Source organism: Hemitrygon akajei, chromosome 15 (genome assembly GCF_048418815.1).
Source record: "Hemitrygon akajei chromosome 15, sHemAka1.3, whole genome shotgun sequence".
Classification (NCBI taxonomy): domain Eukaryota; kingdom Metazoa; phylum Chordata; class Chondrichthyes; order Myliobatiformes; family Dasyatidae; genus Hemitrygon; species Hemitrygon akajei.
The window spans coordinates 76,298,350-76,323,874 of record NC_133138.1 but is presented as its reverse complement, the minus strand read 5'-3'; the positions used below and the strand labels follow the sequence as shown (position 1 = coordinate 76,323,874).

Genomic DNA, 25,525 nt, shown 5'->3' with positions numbered 1-25,525 from the left:
ATATAGAATCATTAAGAAGTACAGCAAAGGAATAGTCCAATTGGCCCATCTGGACTGTGCTGAACTATTTAAACTACCTACTCTCATCAAACTGCACCAGTACCATAGCCTTCCATGCCCCTACTATGCATGTACCTATTCAAACTACTCTTAAACATTGAAATCAAGATCACATACACTACTTGTACTGGCAGCTCATCTCACACTCTCACGACCCTCTGAGTGAAGAAGTTTCCCCTCAGGTTCCCGTTAAACTTTTCACTTTTCACCCTTAATCCATAACCTCTAGTTGTTGTCCCATGCAACCTCAGTGGAATAAGCCTGCCTGCATTTACTCTATCTATACCCCTCAGAGTCTCAACATTCAAGAAGCATCTCGATGAGTACTTGAATCACCTACCTATAGAAAGCTATGGACCTAAAATGGGTAAACAGTGTAAGTAGAGATGGGTGCAATGGTTGGCATGGATGTGGTAGCCTGAAGAGCTGTTACCCTGCTGTAAGACTTAACACTAGGAACACTGGGTTATTTAGAAAGAAGAAGCATATTTTACATGGAACAGAGGTTTTAGTAATATATTTGTACTTTTTACTTGTTTGCTTTGGGGAAAGGGTGGTATTGAAATTCCAGTTCAATTTCTTCTTTTCATTAACAAAACCCTGAAGATGAATATCTGTTGAATAGATTCACTATAAAGGATGGGAGCTATGTCTGCATTTTATAATAGATTTTATGTTTCTGTCTGATGTATCTTTCATAACATCTTGTTTGTACTTAGGAAGATCTGGCAGATTTAGATGCCTACACTTTGGCCAAATCGTATTTTGATTTGAAGGAGTATGACCGAGCGGCGTATTTTCTCAAAGGCTGTCAAAGTCAGAAAGCTTACTTCCTATATATGTATTCCAGATATCTGGTAAGGATACATTCATTAATGATGAGATTGCTGCAAGCCTGCATTGACCCTGTAAGCACCTATCAGTGTGACCGGGTGGTTTAGTGGGTTAATTGTTGTCTTTCTTTTTCTGGTGCTTCTTCCCTATTAGTTTCTCCAGATGTGTGTATATAATATATATGAATGAATGAATGCTTGGGAGATTGGGGGTATGGATTTGCAGGCTTATGTGGAGCTGTAGGCATCTTCTTTCATGCGGGAACTTTGTTACTTGCTTGATTTATGAGTAGTTTGCAGGTCGGGAATCCATCCACGAACAGTTTTCAAAGTCATTCCTGAGTGGTTCTCTAGTCCCAATTGCATTATAACACAAACAGCATTCCCTAATTCATCCGTCACATTATATCTGATCTGCATTATGGAAACACGCATTGCAGCAGAACTACCTGTATTAATGATGTGCATTTATATGACATGAGGATATGAAAATTCAAAGTAAATTTATTATCAAAGTACATATATGTCACCATGTACAATCCTGAGATTAGTTTTCTTACTGGCATACTCTGAGTCAATCCAAGAAACGTGGTGGAATCAATGAAAGACCGCACCCAACAGGACAAACAACTGATATGCAAAAAACAACAAACTGCAAATAAACAAAGAAAAAATAAATAAGCAATAAATGTCGAGAATATGAGATGGAAAGTCCTTGAAAGTGAGGGCATAGTTAGTGGGAACAGTTCAGTCATCAAGTGAAGTTAAATAAAGTTACCTCCTTTGATTTAAGAGCCTGATGGTTGAGAGATAATAACTGTTCCTGAACCTGGTGGTGAGGATCCTGAGGCTCCTGTACCACCTTCCTGATGGCAACAGCGAAAAGAGAACGTGGCCTGGATGGTGGGGGTCCTTGATGGTCGATGCAGCTTTCCTGTGACAGTGCTTCATGTAGATGTGCTCAGTGGTGGAAAGGGCTACACCCGTGATGGATGGCTTGTATCCACTACTTTTTGTAGTGTTATGAACCCCGTAACTGGGTCACTTACCAGCAAAGATAGAGAGGTCCGTTGAAGTCTGATGGTACTATTTTTAACAGTATTTATTGATAAAATACACAAAAATAATATCAATGCAAACATACAGATAATATACGTCGTCAATACTAAATCTAAAAGCGCGGGTATAATAATAATCAATAAGAAATAGCTCTATTGTTGTCTAGGGGATAATGTATTGTCCGATGGAAATATAAAAGTCACTTTAGTTCATTCAAGCTGCAGGCTGCAGCCTTTGGTTGGAGTCAAGAGAGAGAGTTAAACTTGCCCATTCCTTTTATGATGTCAATCCTTCGAGAGTCGGTGGGGGCTGAATTTTCCTTTGTTGTTAGCTAAAACCATTCTTCTGTGGCAAGACCCACCAATTCCGAGGCAAATGGAAAAGGACGCACGTGGGCTTTTTCCACCGGCTTTCGCTATTACGCTGTTACAGGAGTTCTAGCGTTTCTTCTGGTGCGTCTGTGGGGCTGTTCCCACAGACCCTCTTTTATCCTGACTCACGGGGTCTCAGATGTCAATTAGGGTGGAATGATGCCATCCCCCCCAACCAGCCCACGTTGCCTGAGGGCTTTCCATGAAGTACAATACTCAATACACAATTCTGTCTCCAAAAGACAATGACCTGTTCCGTGGCTTTGTATCTCGGAGGCCCAGGACACATTCCAAAATTTGAGGAATCTGCGTGTCTCTCTCTCTCATTTCCTGGGTCTCCTGACCCAAATCAATAGCGATCCTGCGATTCTCAAAAAGGAGGGGGCCACAGGCGTAACAGTAGGATTTTTCATTCAAGGGCATTGCTGTTTCCATACCAAAGTACTTTTTAATGAAAGCTTGTTCTTTATTTCCTCCTTGAATTGCCAAGAAGGAAAGCAGACAACCTGCTTCTCCTGTACATCACCCCAAACCCATACCAAATTGCCTATGAATAGCCGTTCGAAGTGGCTTATCTAGCCTTTCAGTTTTAGCACAAAACAACGGTTAAATAGTTAAAACAGAACATGTGTTGCAAAGATTATCCCAACTCTTGTCTCTGTAATATTGTAGCTATAATTCCAGGCTCTGATTATAAAGGTATTTTTTTTTATTCTAGTCTGGAGAAAAGAAGAAGGACGATGAAACAGTTGACAGTTTAGGTAAAAAAAAACTTTTTCTGTTAATCAGTAATAAAGTATATTTTGCAATTTTTTTTGCTTGGTTTCTTTCTGTGTACTGTTCATTATTCATCTTTAATGCTGTGATGGAAATGAGCTATTTAACATAAATAGCACTCAAGCTATTGAATGTGATCCTTTTTCTGATTATAGTCTTGGGCTGTCTCTCAGCTGGGAACTTGGGATATTTTCTTCATGTGTTCCATTCCCTTGAAATTCTGCTGTGCACTAGCAACTGCTATATCCTATCAATTCCACGCACACCAAGGAAGAAGCCAGGAGATTTCTAATTAGTATCTATAAGAACTGAAATAAAAGCAGAAGTAACCACCTAGCTGGTCGAGCCTGCTCCGCCATTCAGTGAGACCATGGCTGATCAGGCCATGGACTCAGCTCCACCTACCTACCTTTTCCCAGAGCCCTTAATTCTTCTGCTATGCAAAAATCTATCTGTGTCTTAAATATATTTAATGCGATAGCCTGTACTGCTTCCCTAAGCAGAGAATTTCACAGATTCACTGCTCTCTGGGGAAAGCAGTTTCTCCTTATCTCCATCCTAAGACTACTCCCTGATTCTTGAGGCTATGTTCCCTGGTACTAGTCTCACCTACCAGTGGAAACAACATTCCTATCTCTATCTTATCTATCTCTTTCATAATTTCATATGTTTCTATAAGATCCCCTCTCTTCTGAATTCCAACGAGTATAGTCCCGGGTGACTCAAGCATTCCTGAAAGGTTAACCCCCTCATCTCTAGAATTAACCATACAAGCCTCCATCTGCACCACTTCAAAAGCTAGTATGTCTTTCCTCCGGTGAGGGGACCAGGACTGCATTCGGTACTCCAGGTGCTGCCTCAGCAGTGCTCAGTAGAGTTGCAACATATGTCTCTGCTCTTAAATTCAATCCCTTTAGCAATGAAGGCCAGCTTTTCATTTGGCTTCTGTTGCATCTGAAAACCAAACATTTGCAATTCATGCACAAGCACTCCCAAGTCCCTCTGCACAACAGCATGGTGCAGTCTTTCACCATTTAGATAATACATCCATTGCTGCCTCTTTAAACAAATTGTTGAAATGATCATTGGAGTTGCTAGGGAAAATTAATCTTAAAAAGTTTAAAAACTAAACATGGAGTTTAGTTGAAAATGAACCTCTTACTCTGTAACTTACCTGCAGCATTATAGATTGGTTCAGATAATGAGTCTAATTGTATATTGTTAATTCTTTTTATATGTTTAAAATATAACTAAACTGAGCTCACTGATTTTCAGGATTGGTACTAACCTGTTCAGGGACAGTGATTAAAATACCTCAATACTTGATAAATTTTAATATTCATTTGATAATAGTTGTGAAGGCTTGTACATAGGTGCCCCTGCTCTGCACAGCACTCATTTGTCTTCATGCACTTGGCGCTGCATTCTGAGCAGTCAGATGGATGTATCCTGTACGTTGTTGTGCCAGGGATCTGGGTGCCCGGTACCTGGTGTGAACCCCTGCCCTGTGTTGGCCCTCCCTCAGCAAAAAATCACGTGGCGAGGCTGCCCCAGAGGGCTAGTGATGGGAGGGTCAGTCCACAGTGCAGTCTCTCAACACCGTGATGTGGAGCTCAGGGCTACACGCTGGCTGACACAGATCACTGCAGGGGATAGGCAGCGCCTGCTCAAGGATTGCATGGATCCTTTAGACTCTTTATGGTCAGGTAGGGTTGAAGCTGCTGTCTTGCCCTCTCTTCAGCTGCACCAGTGTTCCCAGTCCAGAGATTGCCCCGTGGTAATTAGATGAATGCCAGTTTCAGGTCATTGAGCTTGTTATAAACAAATCAAATCAACTCCGCTAGTCCCCTGCAATGGCACACACTCAGTGCTGACAGGGTACAGCCATATGAGCCTCGAGTCTCAGCACTGAGTAGCTACGCTGTTCGTTCTGCTCCTCACAGGCAGCTTCTCCATACTTGTGGCATGGAATGATAGAGTGTCTCAGTGGAGAGTGCAGGGGTTCACTTCTGGTTCCCAACGTGGCAACACATTCAGTGCTATAATTGCTCATTATAATACTGTGATTGGTGCTAATTCCTTTCACCCTCTTGCTACATGGAAATAACCAATGGTGGTGTTTTAACATTAATCACAATATTGGAAAGTTATTCTGATATTGTGTGTTTGTGTAACTGCCTGGGAACACTAAGCGACAGCATTATTGGTCTGTTAAATTTTGGTCTCTGAATAAAAGCTGTATTTGAAATCCCAGGACTGAATGCTTATTTTCTGGCTGCTTGGCAGGTCCTCTGGAGAAAGGACAAGTGAAGAATGAGACTTTGAGGGAATTGCGAGTGGAATTGAGCAAGAAGCACAAAGCCCGGGAGCTGGATGGATTTGGACTCTATTTGTATGTACGAGTTTATGTATCTCTACTACTAGGTTATCCTGGTGAATCTCCATCTGATTTAGTATAATAGAAAAAGAGAGCAGAATGAATGTATGGACTGCCCCTCTCTTAATAATCATGTATTACTGCACATGTTGTACATATGTGGAGCAGAATTAAGCCATCTGGCCCATCGAGTCTGCTCACCTTTCAATCATAACTGATCCTTTTTTTTCTCCTCCTCGACCCCGGTTCCCAGTCTTCTCCCTCTAACCTTTGATGCCATGTCCAATCAAGAGCCTACCAATCTCAGCCTTAAATACGCCCAATGACCTGGCCTCCACAGCTGCATGCAGCAACAAATTCACCAACCTTTGGCTAAAGAAATTTCTTGGCATCTCTGTTTTGAAAGAGCACCCCTCTATCCTGAGGCTGTGCCCACTTGTTCTAGACTCTCCCACCATGAGAAACATCCTTTTCACATCTACTCTGCCTAGGCTTTTCAACATTCAAAAGGTTTCAATGAGATCCCCCCCTCATCCTTCTGAATTCCAGTGAGTGCAGTCCCAGAGCCATCAAATGTTCCTCGTATAATAACCCTTTCATTCCTGGAATCATCCTTGTGAACCTCCTCTGGACCCTCTCCAATACCAGCACATCTTTTCTAAGATGAGGGGCCCAGAACTGTTCACAATACTCAAAGTGAGGCCTCACCAGTGCCTTATAAAGCCTCAGCATACATCCTTGCTCTTGTATTCTAGACCACTTGAAATGAATGCTAACGTGGCATTTGCCTTCCTCATCACCAACTTAACCTACAAGTTAATCTTTAGGGTGTTCTGCATAAGGACTCCCAAGTCCCTCTGCATCTCAGATTCCTGGATTTTCTCCCTGTTTAGAAATTAGTCTGCACATTTATTCCTACTACCAAAGTGCATAACCATGCATTTTCCAATATTGTATTTCATTTGCCACTTTCTTGCCCATTCTCCTAATCTGTCTAAACCCTTCTGCATCCTACTTGTTTCCTCAACACTACCTGCCCCTCCATCTATCTTCATATCATCTGCAAACTTGGCAACAAAGCCATCTATTTCATCATCTAAATCATTTATATACAGCATAAAAACATGTGGTCCCAATACCGACCCTGCGGGACACCACCAGTCACTGGCAGCCAACCAGAAAAGGATCCCTTTATTCCCGCTCACTGCCTCCTACCAATCAGCCAATGGTCTAACCATGTTAGTAACTTTCCTGTCATACCATAGGCTCCTAACTTGGTAAGCAGCCTCGTGTGGCACCTTGACAAAGGCCTTCAGAAAGTCCAAATATACAACATCCATTGCATTCCCTTTATCTATCCTACTTGTAATCTCAAAGAATTCCAACAGGTTTGTCTGGCAGGATTTTCCCTGAAGGAAACCACGCTGACTTTGTACTATCTTGTCCTGTGTCACCAAGTACTCCCATCACCTCATCCTTAACAATTCACTTCCCAACCACTAAGGTCAGGCTAACTGGTCTATATTTTCCTTACTATAGGACTGAACCAAAACCATGGTAATACGTTTTCTGAAGTTTTGCTTTCAGTTGGCATTGCTTTGATCACATTTTTAATTCTGTGTTCAGTTCTGGAAACAAAGGTATTCAGGACCTTTGAGTAACTGTAGGACTGGTAGCTAGTGCTAAGGTATTGGGAAAGTTTAGAGGGAATTGTTCTTTTCATCTTTAAAAGGAGGTGATCTAGAATGGATAAATCTAAACAGCAAACTGTACGATTGAACAAGGAGGCCCAAGTGTACATGGATGGAAAATAAACCTGGCAATAGTGTCAAATAGATCCTCTTCAGACTAGAAATAATCTGTATGAAAGTGATTCCTGGTCAGAGTAGTGGTGAGAAAAGTCTGGAATTATGAAAGAACATTGTTAACAGAGTAAGGCAGAAATGCGGAATTCACATAAGTATAATGTGAATATTAATTAACTAACTAGCAAGCATTAAAAGGGAAAGTGATTGGGTGCACATTTAGAGCTCCAATTTTAATGACTTGTGCAAGTAAGAGTCGGTACCTTTTGTGGAGATGGGGTAGAGAAAATTTGAAGAAGACATTCACTTTAGCATGGGAATTGAAATGTATAAACTTGACTGTTTAAAATTGCACAATATCATCTCATTAAATAACAATGTAAATGAGTTTTAGTTGTAACCAGGGATATATGCTATTTGTAATAAGTTGTTAATTTAAGCTTAGACGCAAGTATAGATTGGTTGACACTGTTATATACAATGACATTAAGTTAGAATTTCTGTATTAGGTATGGAGTAGTTCTACGAAAGCTTGACTTGATTAAAGAAGCCGTTGATGTGTTTGTGGAAGCTACACATAGTTTGCCGCTGCATTGGGGAGCTTGGCTTGAACTCTGTAACCTCATTACTGACAAGGAGATGGTAGGTAATTTTTTTCCTTTCTGCGGAGAATCTATCTTGACAAATATATTTACATAACGTTGATTTATTTATAGAGACTAAGTTATGCCTGTGGGTGAGAAAAATGGAGGGTCTATGCTATGTAAGTGGGAAGGGTTAGATTAGTCTTGAAGTAGGTTCATTGGTTGGCACGACATTGCGGGCCAAAAGGCCCATGCTGTTCTGTAATGCATTCTGTATATATTTATACTGTTCTGTTCTAAATGTCATTTTTCTCTACAGTGGAAAGATCAGCATAGAATATGTAAGCTTTAGAATATTGGGATTTGGGCTTAATGAAATTAAATATTTCTGAAGTGTTGCTGATTTAAAAATGAATAAAAGCTAAATTAAACTATTGCATTGCATAGAAGTGCCCTTATTCAGCTCTGATCTGTATTTGAAAGGAAAGGCAGACCTCGACTTGAACTGTTGATCTGGGGTTGGCATCTCTGCCTTTAAAAAGATTACCTACAACAGTGTACTGTTTCTGAAGATTTTCTCTATCATGGGAAAAGGCAGAGAGATGAATTTTATTTTTCTGTAAAATATTTGTTAAAGTTCTGATTGTAATGATTTTAAAGTTCACTTGTACACATTGCTGTTACCAAGTATCCTTTGCTTTTCTCTTGCAGCTCAAGCCCATGGTTCTGCCCAGTACATGGATGAAAGAATTCTTCCTGGCTCACATTTACACAGAGCTGCAGTTAATTGAAGAGGCACTTCAGAAATATCAAAACCTGATTGAGGCTGGCTTTTCCAAAAGCACTTATATCATCTCTCAAATTGCTGTGGCTTATCACAATGTCAGAGGTCAGTATTAGGAGTGGATTGCAGTTGCTTCATTTTTGCATTGATCCAATTGAGGTGGCCTTCATTTTAGATTAATAATTATAAAACCTATCGTTTTTCAACTTCAATTTCTAGAAGTCAATACTTTATAAAAGTTCACTTTAAGATCCTGAAGTACCTTTCAACCATCAGGCTCCTGAACCAGAGGGGATAATTTCACTCAACTTTACTCACCCCATCACTGAACTGTTCCCATAACCTATAGACTCACTTTCAAGGATCCTTCATCTCATGTTCTCAATATTTGTTATTTTCTTCTTTCTTTTTGTTGTCTTTTGCACACTAGTCAGGCCTGTTGGTGGGGTCTTTCATTGATTCTATTATGGCTATTGGATTTATTGAGTATGCCCATAAGAAAATGAATCTCAGGTTGTATATGGTGACGTGTATGTTCTTTAATAATAAATTTACCCTGAACTGTGGTAACTTATTTTGAACTAACCCAGTTACTCCAGAAATGCTTCACTCTTTTTGATAGATAACTTTGTATGTAAAATGAACAAAGACGAGTTTGGGGTATTTCATAAATGGGAATCCTATTGACCTAGTTTTAGATAAGCACATCAGCTTATTTGTGCAAGATGCCAAGAAATTTTTTAAAATGTGAGGCTTACCCCACTTCTGTGACATAGCAACAGTTATGTTCTTCGTAGCCGCCTCTAAGGAGATAATAAAGTGCTTTCCAACTATCAACCCCAAGTCTCCCACCACCACCATCAGCCATCACTGTATATTATTTTGTGATATGGCATTGGCAGCTTCTCAACCATCTCATCCATTGCTTTATCCATAGCAACATCTCTAAAGCTTGAAACTTACTCTTTCTTCACTGTTCTACAAATTATCAAAGTGCCTATCCATTTCTGTTTTTAAAACCTGGATGAAACCTACAGTCCAACATTCTGAATTCCAGGCAATAACTGCTTTGCACTATCTGTATCCGCTCATTCATATGTTGTGGCCTGTATTTTGTATCTGTGACTGGTCTTAAAACCAAATGCTAATGAAACAGCTTCCCTCTATCTACCTGATCGAAACCAATCACATTTATCTGATCTGCTGGAAAAGAGGCTTTGGCACAGATAAAGAAGGAGTGACACACACAAAATGTTGGTGGAACGCAGCAGGCCAGGCAGCATCTATAGGGAGAAGCGCTGAGTCTATTTGGTAATACCAATGCAGATTTTTCTTTTAAATGCTTCTCTTGATTTAGTTAGAGCAGCGTCTCATTAAAATTTGATTAATTGCAGACAAGATTAGTTTATCTCAAAAAATTCTTTAATTAGCAACCTGTTTTTAAATTATTTTAAAAAAATCTAAAATACACATTTTCCATTGTTGAAGAAAGGAGTAGTCATGTTCTCAATAAACTTGACTACACACAGACCTTTTCAAACATATTTATTAGTTCCTTTGCTTGCAAGAGGCTGGCAGACACATGCAATTAGCAGCAATTCCCATCACTGATTAATTTAGACCAGGGATGTGTGCTTCCAGCACTACTTAAAAATAAAAGTCTAGATGATTATGGAAACTCAAGTTGGTTTGAATAAAATTGTGCTTTATATTCTGTGACAGTTTGAATGAATTGTACGTTTTTAGACAGTTATGTGTATATGCTAAGAGCTAAAATTGAGTTGAAGCTCTAAGTATAGATCGTTGGAAGAACGAAATTTATGGCTGTATTCCACTTGAAAAAATTACTTATAATTTAAGAGATAAATATGAAACATTTTTGAAAATTTGGCACCCTTATTTACAAAAGACAGGATTAACTATATAGGTGCTCCGAAGATGAAATAATTGGTTACTTGGGGAAAGAAATAAATATATATACTAAAGTTATTACGAACTCCATGGAGCGTGTGGGGACCCTCCAATATCCAGGCATTCCTTTTTTTTTAATAGGGATGTTAGGGGGGAGGGGTTAAGGGGAGGGGGGCTGGGTAACACATTTTTTTTCATACACATTTATTCTGTAACTATTTGAAAACAATAAAAAAAAGTTTTTTTAAAAAAAAAGATTCCTAATGTGGAAAACAAAAAAAAATTGAAGATACTGAAATCGGAAACAAAAAAACTTAAAAGCTGGAAAATCTCTGCCAGTCAAGTAGCATCTGTGGGACAAGGAATCATTTAATATTTCAATTCTGAGGAGAGTCCCTGACCCAAAACTGATTATGTTTTGGCAGATGCTGATTTACTGGCTGGGTTCTTCCAGAATTTGTGTTCTTGTTAAACTGTCCTGATAATTTGTTTATTTACCAAGAAACTAGTCCTTGCCAAATAACCATTAAAAACTCAAATTAAAATCTATCTCTTGTTTTCTCTGGCTAAAATTGAATCAGCTTCTTACCATTGACATCTGCTTTTGCTGAAGAAGTTCTGTGCTACCACAGTCCAATGTCCCTCCAATTCATTGAATGTTTTGTATGTTACTGTGTGTGATAGATAGATAGATAGATACTTTATTCATCCCCATGGGGACATTCAACTTTTTTTCCAATGTCCCATACACTTGTTGTAGCAAAACTAATTACATACAATACTTAACTCAGTAAAAAATATGATATGCATCTAAATCACTATCTCAAAAAGCATTAATAATAGCTTTTAAAAAGTTCTTAAGTCCTGGCGGTTGAATTGTAAAGCCTAATGGCATTGGGGAGTATTGACCTCTTCATCCTGTCTGAGGAGCATTGCATCGATAGTAACCTGTCGCTGAAACTGCTTCTCTGTCTCTGGATGGTGCTATGTAGAGGATGTTCAGAGTTTTCCATAATATAATTGAAGGCGACTGAAAGATGATGGTCAATTACTGGCTCAACTAATTTAGACAAAGTGTACCCAAGGTTAATTTTTGATTTTTTTTTTAATTGAGCACTTCTATATTTGTTTTGAAATTGGGATGATTATAAACATTTCTTGTTTTAGTTTTATGATTTTAAAAAACTTCTTAATCATCAGTGTGCTTTGCTGAAAAAGTATGTAAGAATGCCCTGCCGTACGTTTGCTGGATGAAGGGTTCTTCTGATTCATAATGTTCCAATCTGGATATGTTTGAGCATCATAAGTTCAGCAAATGCTGATTTTGTTTTCCATTTTTTTGCGATCCTTAGACATTGATAGAGCTTTAACCCTTTTTAATGAGTTACGGAATCAAGATCCGTATAGAATAGAGAATATGGACACTCTATCCAATCTCCTGTATGTTCGGGTAAGACATAACAGACATGTTCAAAAGTATTCAACAGTCTAAAAATGTAAGCAACTAATTTCCATCTTGTGTAGTTAAAGAAATTAATATAATCTACTTCATGATTTCTGCTTTTTCCTGGAATGATACAAAACTTTATTGCATAAGGCTTAAACTAGTGCCATATTCTGGTAGCAATGTTGTCAAATATTAGTAATTTTTCTAATGTAGATATATTTTATGTGACAAAATCTAAGTTCTTATAGAATTTAGTTATTTGCTTTGCTCTTCTTTCCTGAACCTTATTGGATAAAGACCATACAAGCTTCACAAATAAAGTATTAAAATTCAGCCTGGATATGTTAATGATCAAAGTGAGTGCTCTGATTCAGTGTGATGAATAAGATGCTTGACTAGTAACCTGTGCTTTGATGACATTGAGCTTGGTGGTGTTGGAACTCCATTCATCCAGGCAGCTACTGATTACTCCATCATGCGTGTGTTTTCACTGGAATCCTGCATTAACATTAAAGAAATTTCATCTTGCCTTTGAAATCAACATATTTCAAGTCTTCGAAGCAAGGCTGTGCATTAAAGGAGATTTGATAATTACTCTTTATACAATCAGAATAATGTTTAATTATCACTGACGTATGTCATGAAAGTTGTTTTTTTTTGGCAGCAGTACAGTAATGTAATACTGTACATTAAAATTACAATAAGTTACAATAAGAAATTTTTTTAAAAATTCTGTAAGAGGAACAAAATACTGAGTTAACATACAAAATGCTAAAGGAATTCAGTAGGTCAGGCAACATGTATGGAAAAGAGTAAACAGTCGATGCTTCAGGCTGAGGCCCTTTTTCAGCACTGACTGAGTTACACGTAGAGTCACTCCAGCCCCATCTTGAAACAAGTAAAAGGCAACCTCTGGTGATTCCTTTTGGAGGACTGTGCAGTTTCTCATCAAAAAGGAGATTGGGGGAAAAGGATTTGGAGGACTGAAAAGAAACATGGAAATGCACATATTTAATCTTGGTTTAACAAGAAAAGACAAACTGTGCAATCTGTCTAATCTTTAGTAATTTTGGGGGTATTTTTCCTTTTCTGAGTCAAAGTACCCAAGTCAATAATTTTCCCAGAACATTGTATTTAAATTATCTTTGCTGTGAAAGTATGAGGACTGTTAGTGTAATCTCAGGTTGTATTTGTACCAAAAGAATTTTCTTAGGTGAATTTGATTAAATCTAAAGTAAATAAATGTTGACTTTAGTTCCAAATGATGATAGTAAATAATTATGTTTGTTCCCATTTTTATATTTCAATTAGAACATGAAGCCTGAGCTGAGTTACCTGGCACATAATCTCTGTGAAATCGACAAGTATCGAGTGGAAACATGTTGTGTGATAGGTAAGTGGTGTTTGTTTCAGACAGGTTATTATTGGTAAATAAACTTCTCCCGGGCTCAGGCCAGGTACAGGTATTGATCATAACCGACGTTTCAATGACAAACTCTGTCATCTTCTTCAGGGTGAAGATTCATCCCTAAAGAAGATGGCAGAGTCTGTCATCGAAATGTCGGTATTAATCGATATCTGTATCTGGGTCGAAGCCCGAGAAGAGTTTCTTTGTCGTGTACGTTGGGAAAGCACTAGATCCTTTTTCAGGGCATTATTGCTTAATAATTTGATAAACAAACCAAAATTCTAAGTTGATCTGTTAATGACCATTTAACCATCTTATTTAGTTCAGACTTGTGAAGGAAGTTTTATATTCTGTTTGTTGAGTTTCTACATTATTTTGCATCTGCTACTTTGCAGTGCCCACCTGCAGCCAGTAAATCATATAAGAATATGGCACAAGATAATACTTAGATATTGATTGACCCTCCTCCCACTTCTTCCCATGAAAAATGACTGTCATTGTGCTTGAGAATTAAAATCGGATATAAAGGTTCATACTTACAGTCTGTCCCACCAGCCAATGACACAGAATATTTGGACTCCAAATGTGCCATTCTGTTCTTTTTGTAAGAATTTAAGCAGCATTTCAGATCTACAGTGAAATAAGCATGTTCATTATTATTTTTTCTTTGTCCCACTCTTAACACATTTTAATGAGAATATTGAAACATCAAGCAAAAGATCATCCAACATACTCGTACCTTATTGAATAGAGGTGAAATCTCTCTATATTTAAGACCAACAGGATTTAGATGTACAAGAGAACAGTGATTTTGCTATTTGGGAAATGTAAAACTGTCTCATCTTAAGTCTTCTTGATGGTCTGGAGTCCTGCACTGAATATTAAAGATGTTTCAACTTGCCCATTGAATTCAACATTTTCCAAATCTTTGGAGCAATGCTGTGCATTATAGGAGCTTAGATAATTACTGAAGAAGTGTCTCGGCCCGAAATGTCGACTGTTTACTCTTTTCCATAGATGCTGCCTGACCTACTGAGTTCCTCCAGCATTTTGTGTTTGTTGCTTTGGATTTCCAGCTTCTGCAGACTTTCTTGTATTTTAGATGATTTTACTCTTTATACAAATTAACAGATAATCTTGGTAATTCCTTTTTGAGGGCTTGTCAAAACTATGGTTTGTTGCAGCAGGTATGTTCAAACGGGAATGAGGGGAAAGGATTTGGAGGACTTAAAAGAAACCTACTTGGAAGGTGGACATTTAATCCTGGTTTGAATTAAAAGGCAAATTGTTTGGTTCATGTCATCTTTAGTAATTTTTGGGGTACATTCCTTTTCTGAGTTGAAGTATCAATTTGCATTGCAAAAGTAGGTTATATCAAAATCAGTGGCCTTCATTTGTATGAAAGGTACTGTTTCCATTTATGTTTATATCTTCCATTACTTGAGCATTTTCCATGTATAGAAAATGAAATTTTGATCAATATAGAAACCATTTTCCCAGCCTAATCTTATTCTATTGTGTTGTCACTTTCTAGCCGTTATCAATTGATGGCATCAGTGAAGGGAAATGTGGTAATCTCACCTCCCGGAAAAACAGTACTCAGACTATTACCTAGCTTGAGTTACCTCACTAAGTGTGGTTTAGGATTCATCCAAAGGCCTTTGGGAGTCAACTGCTTAGAGTTGCTGCACTGAATCTAAATTTTAATGGAATGTTCTTTCTCTTCTATTCAAGGCAATTACTATAGTTTAAGGTCTCAACATGAAAAAGCAGCCCTGTACTTCCAACGAGCACTAAAATTAAATCCTCGTTATCTTGGTGCCTGGACATTAATGGGCCATGAGTATATGGAGATGAAGAACATATCAGCAGCAATTCAAGCCTACAGGTACTTTCCAGTTGATTGCATTAAGAATCTTGCTCTTTTAAGACCTGTATACATCCAGTCCTTGTGTACTTTTTACATTCACTCATTGTGGAAATAAGCACATTCATCCTCACATTTGACCACCAGAGCCCTCTGTTTATCCAACCCATGTTATCTGTAGTTGATTACAAATTGCAAATGTACTACTAGCAGCGTCATTTTAGCTCTGTCATTAGTAGATCTTGTTCTCAGGCTTCAAAGGTAATAACATAAGAAATGGGAGCTGGAGTAGACCATTTGACACTTTGAGCCTACTCCCAACATTCAATAAGATCATGTCTGATCTAACCGTGGACTCAACTCCACCTCCTTGCCTTTTCCCCATAATCCTTAATTGCCCTGCCATGTAAAAATCTATCTAACTGTGTCTTAACTATATTTAATGAAGTGACATCTACTACTTCTCTAGGCAGAGAATTCCCAGATTTGCTACTTTCTGGGAAAAGCATTTTCTCCTCATCTTGGTCCTATATCTATTCCACTGAATCTTGAGACTATGTCCTCTAATTCTAGTCTCACTTACAAGTGGAACCAACTTTACTGTCTCTATCCCTTTCTTAATTGTATATGTTTCTATAAGAAGCCCTTTCATTTTTCTAAATTCCAACAAGTGTAGTCAATAGACAATAGACAATAGGTGCAGAAGTAGACCATTCGGCCCTTCAAGCCTGCACTGCCATTTTGAGATCATGGCTGATCAACTACTATCAATACCCGGTTCCTGCCTTGTCCCCATATCCCTTGATTCCCCTATCCATAAGATACCTATCTAGCTCCTTCTTGAAAGCATTCAGAGAATTGGCCTCCACTACCTTCCGAGGCAGTGCATTCCAGACCCCCACAACTCTCTGGGAGAAGAAGTTTTTCCTTAACTCTGTCCTAAATGACCTACCCCTTATTCTCAAACCATGCCCTCTGGTACTGGACTCTCCCAGCATCTGGAACATATTTCCTGCCTCAATCTTGTCCAATCCCTTAATAATCTTATGTGTTTCAATCAGATCCCCTCTCAATCTCCTTAATTCCAGCGTGTACAAGCCCAGTCTCTCTAATCTCTCTGCGTAAGACAGTGCAGACATCCCAGGAATTAACCTCGTGAATCTACGCTGCACTTCCTCTACAGCCAGGATGTCCTTCCTTAACCCTGGAGACCAAAACTGTACACAATACTCCAGGTGTGGTCTCACCAGGGCTCTGTACAAATGCAAGAGGATTTCCTTGCTCTTGTACTCAATTCCCTTTGTAATAAAGGCCAACATTCCATTAGCCTTCTTCACTGCCTGCTGCACTTGCTCATTCACCTTCAGTGACTGATGAACAAGGACTCCTAGATCTCTTTGTATTTCTCCCTTATCTAACTCTACACCGTTCAGATAATAATCTGCCTTCCTGTTCTTACTCCCAAAGTGGATAACCTCACACTTATTCACGTTAAACGTCATCTGCCAAGTATCTGCCCACTCACCCAGCCTATCCAAGTCACCCTGAATTCTCCTAACATCCTCATCATGTCACACTGCCACCCAGCTTAGTATCATCAGCAAATTTGCTGATGTTATTTTCAATGCCTTCATCCAAATCGTTGACGTAAATTGTAAACAGCCGTGGTCCCAATACCGAGCCCTGTGGCACCCCACTAGTCACCACCTGCCATTCCGAGAAACACCCATTCACCGCTACCCTTTGCTTTCTATCTGCCAACCAGTTTTCTATCCATGTCGATGTCTTCCCCCCAATGCCCTGAGCTTTGATTTTACCCACCAATCTCCTATGTGGGACCTTATCAAATGCCTTCTGAAAATCGAGGTACACTACATCCACTGGATCTCCCCCGTCTAACTTCCTGGTTACATCCTCGAAAAACTCCCAACAGATTAGTCAAGCATGATTTACCCTTGGTAAATCCATGCTGGCTCGGCCCAATCCTATCACAGCTATCTAGATATGCCACTATTTCATCCTTAATAATGGACTCTAGCATCTTCCCCACCACCGATGTCAGGCTGACAGGCCGATAGTTCCCTGTTTTCTCCCTCCCTCCTTTTTTAAAAAGTGGGATAACATTAGCCATTCTCCAATCCTCAGGAACTGATCCTGAATCTACGGAACATTGGAAAATGATTACCAATGCATCCGCAGTTTCCAGGGCCACCTCCTTTAGTACCCTAGGATGCAGACCATCTGGACCTGGGGATTTGTCAGCCTTCAGTCCCATCAGTCTTCTTATCACCGTTTCCTTCCTAATGTCAATCTGTTTCATTTCCTCTGTTACCCTTTGTCCTTGGCCCATCCATACATCTGGGAGATTGCTTGTGTCTTCCTTAGTGAAAACAGATCTAAAGTACTCATTATATTCTTCTGCCATTTCTCTGTTTCCCATAACAATTTCACCCAATTCATTCTTCAAGGGCCCAACATTGTTCTTAACTATCTTCTTTCTCTTCACACCAAGCAGAAGATACAGAAGCCTGAAAGTATATACCATCAGGTCCCAGGCCAGTTTCAATCCCACTATTGCAAAACCATTCAACAGTTCCCAAGTTTAAATGGACTCTTGACCTCACAATCTACCTCATTATGACCTTGTGCCTTATTGTCTACCTACACCACACTATCTCTGTAACTAACGCTTAATTCTGCACGCTTGATGTTCTACCTTGTACCATATCGTAATGAATTGATCTGCGTGAATGGTTTTTCACTATTTTGGTACACATGATTCAACAAAATGGAACAGCTCAAAAAGCTGAATAAGGCACATGTGGAAATTCTGCATTTATTTTAGTGCTTTAGTGAATTTAAGTTACTGGATCTGATTTAATTATCAATTCAACAATGTCTGCAAAGTAATCCATAGAATAATACTAACTTGTAAAGCTATCCATTCTATTCAGAACTCTCAAATAATTAAATCTTTGTTTGCTGCTGCAATACCAAGAAAACAAATCAGACATAAAGTGATAATTGACATTCTACAACAAAATTATTGAAACTGAACAACCTTGGTCCAGAAACTTAAATTAATCAAGCCCACAAATAGTGTGGCTACAAGAATAGGTTAAATGGCAAATATCTTGTAGTGTAATTTATTTCTTAAATCTCCCAAAGCCTTGGACCATAATTTGCAGAATCCAAGTTAGTGTGTGTTGGAGAAAAACAATTTGAATACCCAGGTGAACTCCACCAGCATGCAAGAAAGTGAATGCTAATTGGAACAAAGTGGCCACTTGATCAGCAGTCATTCTATTTCATGGTGCTGCAATATCTACAAAATGCACTGCAGCAGCTTGGAGGCTTTTTCTACAGTAATTTCCAAACTGGTGACCCTATTAACCCTGAAGGGCAAAAATAGTGGGTGCAAGAGAACTTGGGTTCCCTTCCAAGTGCCACAATGTTTTTGTTTTGGAAATACTATGTTCTTGCTTTATTATCATTGAGTCTGAATTGCAAAATCCTACCCAATAATACTCTGGGAGTATCCTCACGATTCCTATGATACAGAAAGATGCCGAGCTAACACCTTCTCAAGAATAATTGGGGATGGGTAGTAATTGTTATCTTTGCCACTGATACTTGTATCCATTAATTTCTTGTGCCTGTTTTTAACCTGTTTCCCTTTTAGCCTCTCCTTATTCTTTAGTTCATCTACCATAAATTTATTCTCTACTCTTGCATAAAGAGCAAATGTAAGTTAATAATTACAACTCAGTTGATCATATGGCTCAACTGCTGTGCTCTCAGCTCTTTTACCAAAGGTTGGTCCATTATCTGTCACTCACCTGCAGACCTCGTTCTACCTTTCTCCTGCTCCCTGCCCTCTCACCTAACTTCTCTGTGATCCTTCCCCTATTTGCCTTCTACAAACCCAACAAATAAAATTTGATATTAAATCAGATACAGCAGCTTAAACTTACTAAAGTACTAAAATAAATGCAGAGTTTCCACATGTGGCTTATTCAGCGTTTTGAACTGTTCCACCATTTCGTTGAATCATGCCTAATCTGTACCAATCTAAATACATAAACTAATGGTTTTAAGTCTTGTACATAGGTTGATAACGCTGTTTGAAGGGTGGATCTGAATACTATGTTTCCATTAACTTGGTAGGGAAAAAGTTTTTTTGTGTTTCTCAAAAGCCAATAAGAAGCTAAGAACTGGAAGTAGAAGCTGTTAGTGGGCTGTTCAACTGGATTTTTAAGTATGACTACAAGTGATGGTACTTTTTAGCTCTATTTTGATTTTGATGGAATTTCACTGTTTTCCCCTTTGAGGCACATACATTTTTAAAGGTGAGAAGTCAAAAACTGATGTGTAGTCCATGTAATGCTTAAAAGATGTCATTAGTTCAAATGTCATTAGCTTGCACTAATTATTCCTTGTCTTCCTGCAGACATGCTATTGAGGTGAACAAAAGAGATTACAGAGCTTGGTATGGACTTGGGCAGACGTATGAAATCCTCAAGATGCCATTTTATTGTTTGTATTATTACAGACGAGCTCATCAGTTGAGGTAAGGGAGTGCAGATGTCAAGACTGCAACTCAGTGAAAACTTGAATTAATATATCTTTCTATAGTTTGCCCAAGTTATGGATTTGTTTTCACAATAGGATTTTTTGATTGATTTTTTGAATTAGGCCTTTGCATGAATAATTGAAATGAAGGAAATCATTTTTTAAATTTGTCTTTTTTGAGAATTTTGTATTGGATTCTAATTATGTTAAATATCCTTATTTTGTCGAGCTCATTACTTTTAAAGGGGACTTGCCATTGGACAATTTTATTAGGAACTGTACATGTATATTCTAATCAAGAGCTTGATGACTTTAGACTAAAACAAACTGTAGCCTAATGATGTGTGAAATTATTTGTTTACATAATTTATATGATGTGTTCACAGTATAAAGCTTAGTGTATACCTGAGCTTAATACTATATTAAGCTGATTGAGGAGTACTCAATTTTTATTTGTTTATTTAGAGGTACAGAATGGAAAAGGCCCTTCTGTCCAAACAAGCCACACTGCCCAGCAGCCCACCAATTTAGGGAGTCCTTGTGCAGGATTCTCTAAAGGTTAACTTGCAGGTTGAGTCGGTGGTGAAGGGGCAAATGCAATGTTAGCAATCATTTTGAGAGGACTAGAGTATAAAAGCAAGGACGTAATGCTGAGGCTTTATAAGGCATTGGTCAGACCACACTTGGATTATTGTGAGCAATTTTGGTCCCCTTATCTAAGATGGGATGTGTTGACATTGGACAGAGTCCAGAGGAGGTTCATGAGAATTTCAGGAAAAAAAGGGTTAATGTATGAGGAATGTTTGATGGCCCTGGTTCTATACTCACTGAAGCTTAGAAGAATGCAGGGCATCTCACTGAAATCTATTGAATATTGAAAGGCCAAGGTGAAGTGGATGTGAAAAGATGCTTCTTATAGTGGGTGAGTCTAGGATCAGAGGCTGCAGCCTCAGAATAGAAGGGTGTTCATTTAGAACAGAGATGAGGAGGAATTTCTTTAGCCAGAGGATGGTGAATCCATGGAATTAATTGCCACAGACGACTGTGGAGGCCAAGTCATTGGATGTATTTAATCAAGGTGTCAGAGGTTATGGGGAGAAGGCAGGAGAATGGGAATAATAAATCAGCAATGGTGAAATGGCGTTGCAAATTCAGCGGACCAAATTGCCTAATTTTGCTCCTGTGTCATCAGCCTAATCAGAGGACAATTTACAATGACTAATTAACCTCCTGATTTATGCCCCTACAATTAGAGATTAATACCATCTGGATTCTTTGCCTCATTCTCTAAGTTATCAGCATTTATTTTCTCCACAGACCAAATGACTCTAGAATGCTCATTGCATTGGGTGAATGTTATGAAAAGTTGAGCCAGCTAGCTGAAGCTAAAAAGGTAATTTCCAGGTTTTTATTCAGAAATTAAATTTTTAAGTGTAACTACAAGTGATGATGCCACATGAGAACTGTGAGGCCTGCTTAAAGACAAGGCTTTAATCCCATAATTCACTTAATCGTTCATAATAAAAAGCCAGAACATTTTAAGACCTTACAAGTGTACTTTTGTATTCTGACATAGTCTGATTTTTTAATGCTGACTATATTTAAAATTTATTGTAATTAGATGTTTTATTGTTCTGAATATTATTTGTCACCAAATTAATTATTTACTACTAATGGTCACCTATTTCTAAGAATATTGAAACTAATTAAGCATTCTGTATGTTCTGTTCATTACTGAACACAGCTTTGTGACACTGTATTGTGTTTGCCTGATCAGCCTTGAGAATATTAAGATTGTTATTTAGGTATACAACTGCATAGCATTATGTTCAACCTACTTTTGAATGTCATCTGAAACTAAATTATTTATTTACTTTCATTTCTAATTACCAGTGTTACTGGAGAGCTTTTTCTGTTGGTGATGTAGAGAAAATGGCTTTGGTGAAACTAGCAAAGTAAGTACCAATTAGTGGGTAGCTTGGTGTTATCCTTCACGGTTAAGAGAATGTGTTGTGAAAGGTGTTTCTCAATATTCTTTTCAACTGCCAAGATGTGAAATGCCCAGAGACAATGCAAACCAAGTAGCTCACTGCAGTCTTCAGTCATTCAAGGTTTCACTTGCAGTGATCTGTGTTGCTGTGACCAAATGTTAACATTTTCTTTCATCATTTTGCAGAATTCATGAGCAGATGGGTGAATCTGATCAAGCAGCTCAGTGCTACATCAAATATGTCCAAGACATCTGTGATTGTGGGGTAAGTTGCTTCTGTGTGGTTCACAGGCAGAGCAGCACTGATAATATAGTATCTGATGCCTTGAATTCATGATGGGCATTATGATACTGGCACTCCATCTGTATCACTTAAAAGCTTGTAACATTTGATGACAAATAGAGCTACCAGCTTTCAGAATTCAACTCTTAGAACAAGTAATCAGTTCCAACTATCTAAAGGCTTGTTAGTTTGTGATGGTGCTTTTGAGTGAAAGGAAGTTTTCTCCTTCACCACCTCTTAACAATAGCAGCTAATTCTAAGACCAGGGTCAATTTTGATAATTTAGTCACTCAATGGAAATAGATACAGATGATGTCAGAGTTGGTAACGGTCAGGATGGTAATCACAAAATAAAATTGAGGTACATACCTGAGTGTGAAGATAAAATTAGCGGGCTGGGGAGCCCCGAGGATTCACAGCATGGTTTCCACAAGTATTTTCTTATTTGTGTACAGGCTTTCTGTCTGGAAATTGAGGTGTTAGTAATGATTCAGCCAGATTACGACGGGCTGCATGAGAATGCACCATAACATCTTCCTGTGCAATGTAGTGAATATTCTTACGCCTCTCTGGAAGGTTGTGGAGGGGAAAACTAAGTTAGGAAAGAGGTAATGTTATTTTGTAATTTTATTTTGGTTGCAGAAATGCAGCTCTACATGAGTGAAGAACTTGCTCTGCTGCTGTGATTACACATCCTCTAATATTAGTCTTTTTGTAATTTGCAGTTGAGTGAATTTGGTATTTGTACAGTATCATTCAGATGTCTTTCAGCTCCATTTTAAAGAGTTACTCTAATTTACTTTTGTTCAAATCTTTAGGAAATTCTGGAGCATCATGAAATGAGCACTGCATTTCGGGCCTTGGCTCAGTATTACTTCAAATGTAACCGGTGGGATGAGTCATCGGTCTGTGCACAGAAGTGTTGTGATTACAATGATGTAAGTCTCAATCCTGTATCTTTATAGAAGCTAAAATAGAAGGAAATTTCTTATTTGGTGGGTGTAATTTGGAAAATGTGCAGGTTGATAGAGCTACCTAATCAGTGAAAACTGAATTAACATGTGCCTTCTGCAGTTCATCCCAGATGTGGGTTTTAGGTATGCATTTGATGGTGGTGTTTGAGGCTTTGGGATATGCCTCCTATACAGTTGGTTAGATTAACACAATACTGAGAACACAAAAACAGTGTACGAGGGGAAAACAGCAAGTAGCTCAAAGATTGTCTTATTGTTTTTAAGCTAGAATTAAAATAAATTGTAAGCCTGTTTTCAAATAAATGAACTGGTTTTTTTTCCAGTATTAGAGTACTGGAGTTACTGGACAAGTTAAAAGAACCGTTTTGGATTTTGTGATTTTTTTTCCCCCCAGACCAGAGAAGAAGGAAAAGCTCTGCTCAGACAGATTTCACAATTGCGAAATCATGCTGATGCATCACCGACAACTGTGCCTGCTGAGGTATCAAGGACATTTGGCCCTGGAGTTAACACTCCCTCTGCAAAATTACCTCCACTCAACCTTTCCTCCATTACACCGTGAAACGACAATAAAACCAAGACTTGAGCTGTTTGGAATGAAGACTACTACTAACAACTGAAACTGCAGTTTAATTTACTTTCCCACTTAAAAGTAGATTTTAAGCATCTTAATTGTCTTCATGAATGTTGATGAGAAATGAATGAATTTCAGCTGGACCTCCAGAGTTGAGACTCATGACCTGAATTTAATCCCTGGAACAGATCAAATCAGAGTACAAGGTTCAAGATGTTACAATTACAGCATTAGTTAACTTAAGTGAATCATTACAGTAATGCCCTACTCTTAAGTTTGGGTTATGTAAAAAAAAAGTGAACCATCTAAAAGGCTGCTTCTATTAATTGTAAAATGTAGCCAGTCTTCCATTAAAGATTCAAGAGCCAAGAGTTCCATTCCTACTGTTATGTAAAAATAAACCCACAAGGCTACTTGAACAACTTCACTTGGATATACTGCAGGCTAAACAAGTTTCAGTTAAAATATTTCATTGCAATTATCTGACATTGTTGCTCGATTATGCATGCAAAATGTACTTCAGAACAGACTACTGCAGTGTTATTAAACAATTTTAATTTTTCCTCATTCATATACATGTAGCAAGATGCAAGCATAAAGTTGATACTAACAGTAGTGTGTGAAGTACAAGGTGGAGGGTTTTAGTTTACAAATGCTTTCTTTAGAATCTCAGCCAACCAAAGCATACTTTGTAATGCAGTGGTCAGAAGTCTCCGTTGAACAGTTAAATTTTTTATTTAACTGCTTTGATTTTAGTTGTTGGACACAAGGCCTAAGAAGTTCATTACATAGTATGAAAACAGTGCTTGGGATGTGATATGCAACCATTAAATCATTTAAGATACAAATGCAATGGATAATGTAAATATCACAACATGAACAACATTTGTAGATTAAAAAGAATCAATTTGTTTGCTCAACATTGCAAGGCACACAAAACTCTTCACATTTTCAGAGAAAGTGGAAACTCATGATAGTTTACGATTTTTGGTGCAAAATGTTTCCCTTCAACTGAATAATCTGAAGTTCTTTGGCATATATAGGAAGCACAAGGTTAATTCAAATTATTTTTTATATATATATATATATAAAACTAGCTCAAAAGTTCAAGGTTAATACTTAATCCATATGCAAACGTTTAAAATACAAAAGATCATCCCATGTCTCTACAAAACAAGTGGATCAACTGCATTCTACTTTTGAAAAAGTGATCATTCTTGCCCATTCACACTTAATTCCCTATAAACAATTTAATGCCTTGATGTTGCTTGTTATGCATGTCAACAGATGCTGCAAGGCAGAAAATACAAATTGAAAAATAGATTCTTCAGGCAGCATAAACAAACACTTTCTGGCACAGTCTTCCAACACACCATATCCACTCATTCGAGAAATTTTATATAAAAGGAAACAACGCCTTTACCATCTTAACTGTCAGATAACTATGGAGAAAATCCTTATTATAAATACGTAGTTTATTGAACCTATTTTTCAAGTGGAATATAGTCCATAAGCCAACTGTGACCCACTAATAATTCACTTGATATTTTGCTTCCACACGATGTAGTGGCTTGTCCAGCTTTGCCCTTGAACGCAGAATATAATTGGAAGGAGTGGCATCACGCTGCAGGTTGGCACGCCTCAGTGGGGTCAGGAGACCAGTTAGAAAGGGCTTCTTTTCGAGGGGTGGTTGATTTTCAATATTGCCAGCGCAGCGACGCTTGTGGCAGCCAGGAACCTCCTGAAGCTGGCGGACTGTGTGATACTGCTCTGCAATGCAGGTGTTTTTGCGTTTCATGTCCAACTTAAGCAAAATCATAAGTTTCTGTAGCTCTGCCAATGTGTGATC

General features: G+C 38.3%; 2 protein-coding genes across 5 annotated transcripts in view; one reads left to right on the top strand and one right to left on the bottom strand.

Moving 5' to 3' along the window:
- Nucleotides 1-24,238, top strand: part of cdc23 (CDC23 (cell division cycle 23, yeast, homolog)) — a 27,725-nt gene extending 3,487 nt beyond the window's left edge. Inside the window, exons 3-16 of the mRNA XM_073067825.1 lie at nt 780-917; nt 3,042-3,084; nt 5,387-5,492; nt 7,792-7,924; nt 8,578-8,755; nt 11,914-12,011; nt 13,320-13,401; nt 15,151-15,304; nt 19,734-19,853; nt 21,173-21,248; nt 21,749-21,810; nt 22,032-22,110; nt 22,947-23,066; nt 23,497-24,238. Of these exons, the coding sequence (XP_072923926.1) occupies nt 780-917; nt 3,042-3,084; nt 5,387-5,492; nt 7,792-7,924; nt 8,578-8,755; nt 11,914-12,011; nt 13,320-13,401; nt 15,151-15,304; nt 19,734-19,853; nt 21,173-21,248; nt 21,749-21,810; nt 22,032-22,110; nt 22,947-23,066; nt 23,497-23,664 (1,557 nt within the window). The 3' untranslated portion in view covers nt 23,665-24,238. The remainder of the gene's footprint in view (nt 1-779; nt 918-3,041; nt 3,085-5,386; nt 5,493-7,791; nt 7,925-8,577; nt 8,756-11,913; nt 12,012-13,319; nt 13,402-15,150; nt 15,305-19,733; nt 19,854-21,172; nt 21,249-21,748; nt 21,811-22,031; nt 22,111-22,946; nt 23,067-23,496) is intronic.
- kif20a (kinesin family member 20A) overlaps nt 24,215-25,525 on the bottom strand; it is a 38,907-nt gene continuing 37,596 nt past the window's right edge. For all 4 annotated transcript variants that reach the window (XM_073067821.1, XM_073067824.1, XM_073067823.1 and 1 more), the window contains one exon: nt 24,215-25,525. In XM_073067821.1, the coding sequence (XP_072923922.1) occupies nt 25,205-25,525 (321 nt within the window). In that variant the 3' untranslated portion in view covers nt 24,215-25,204.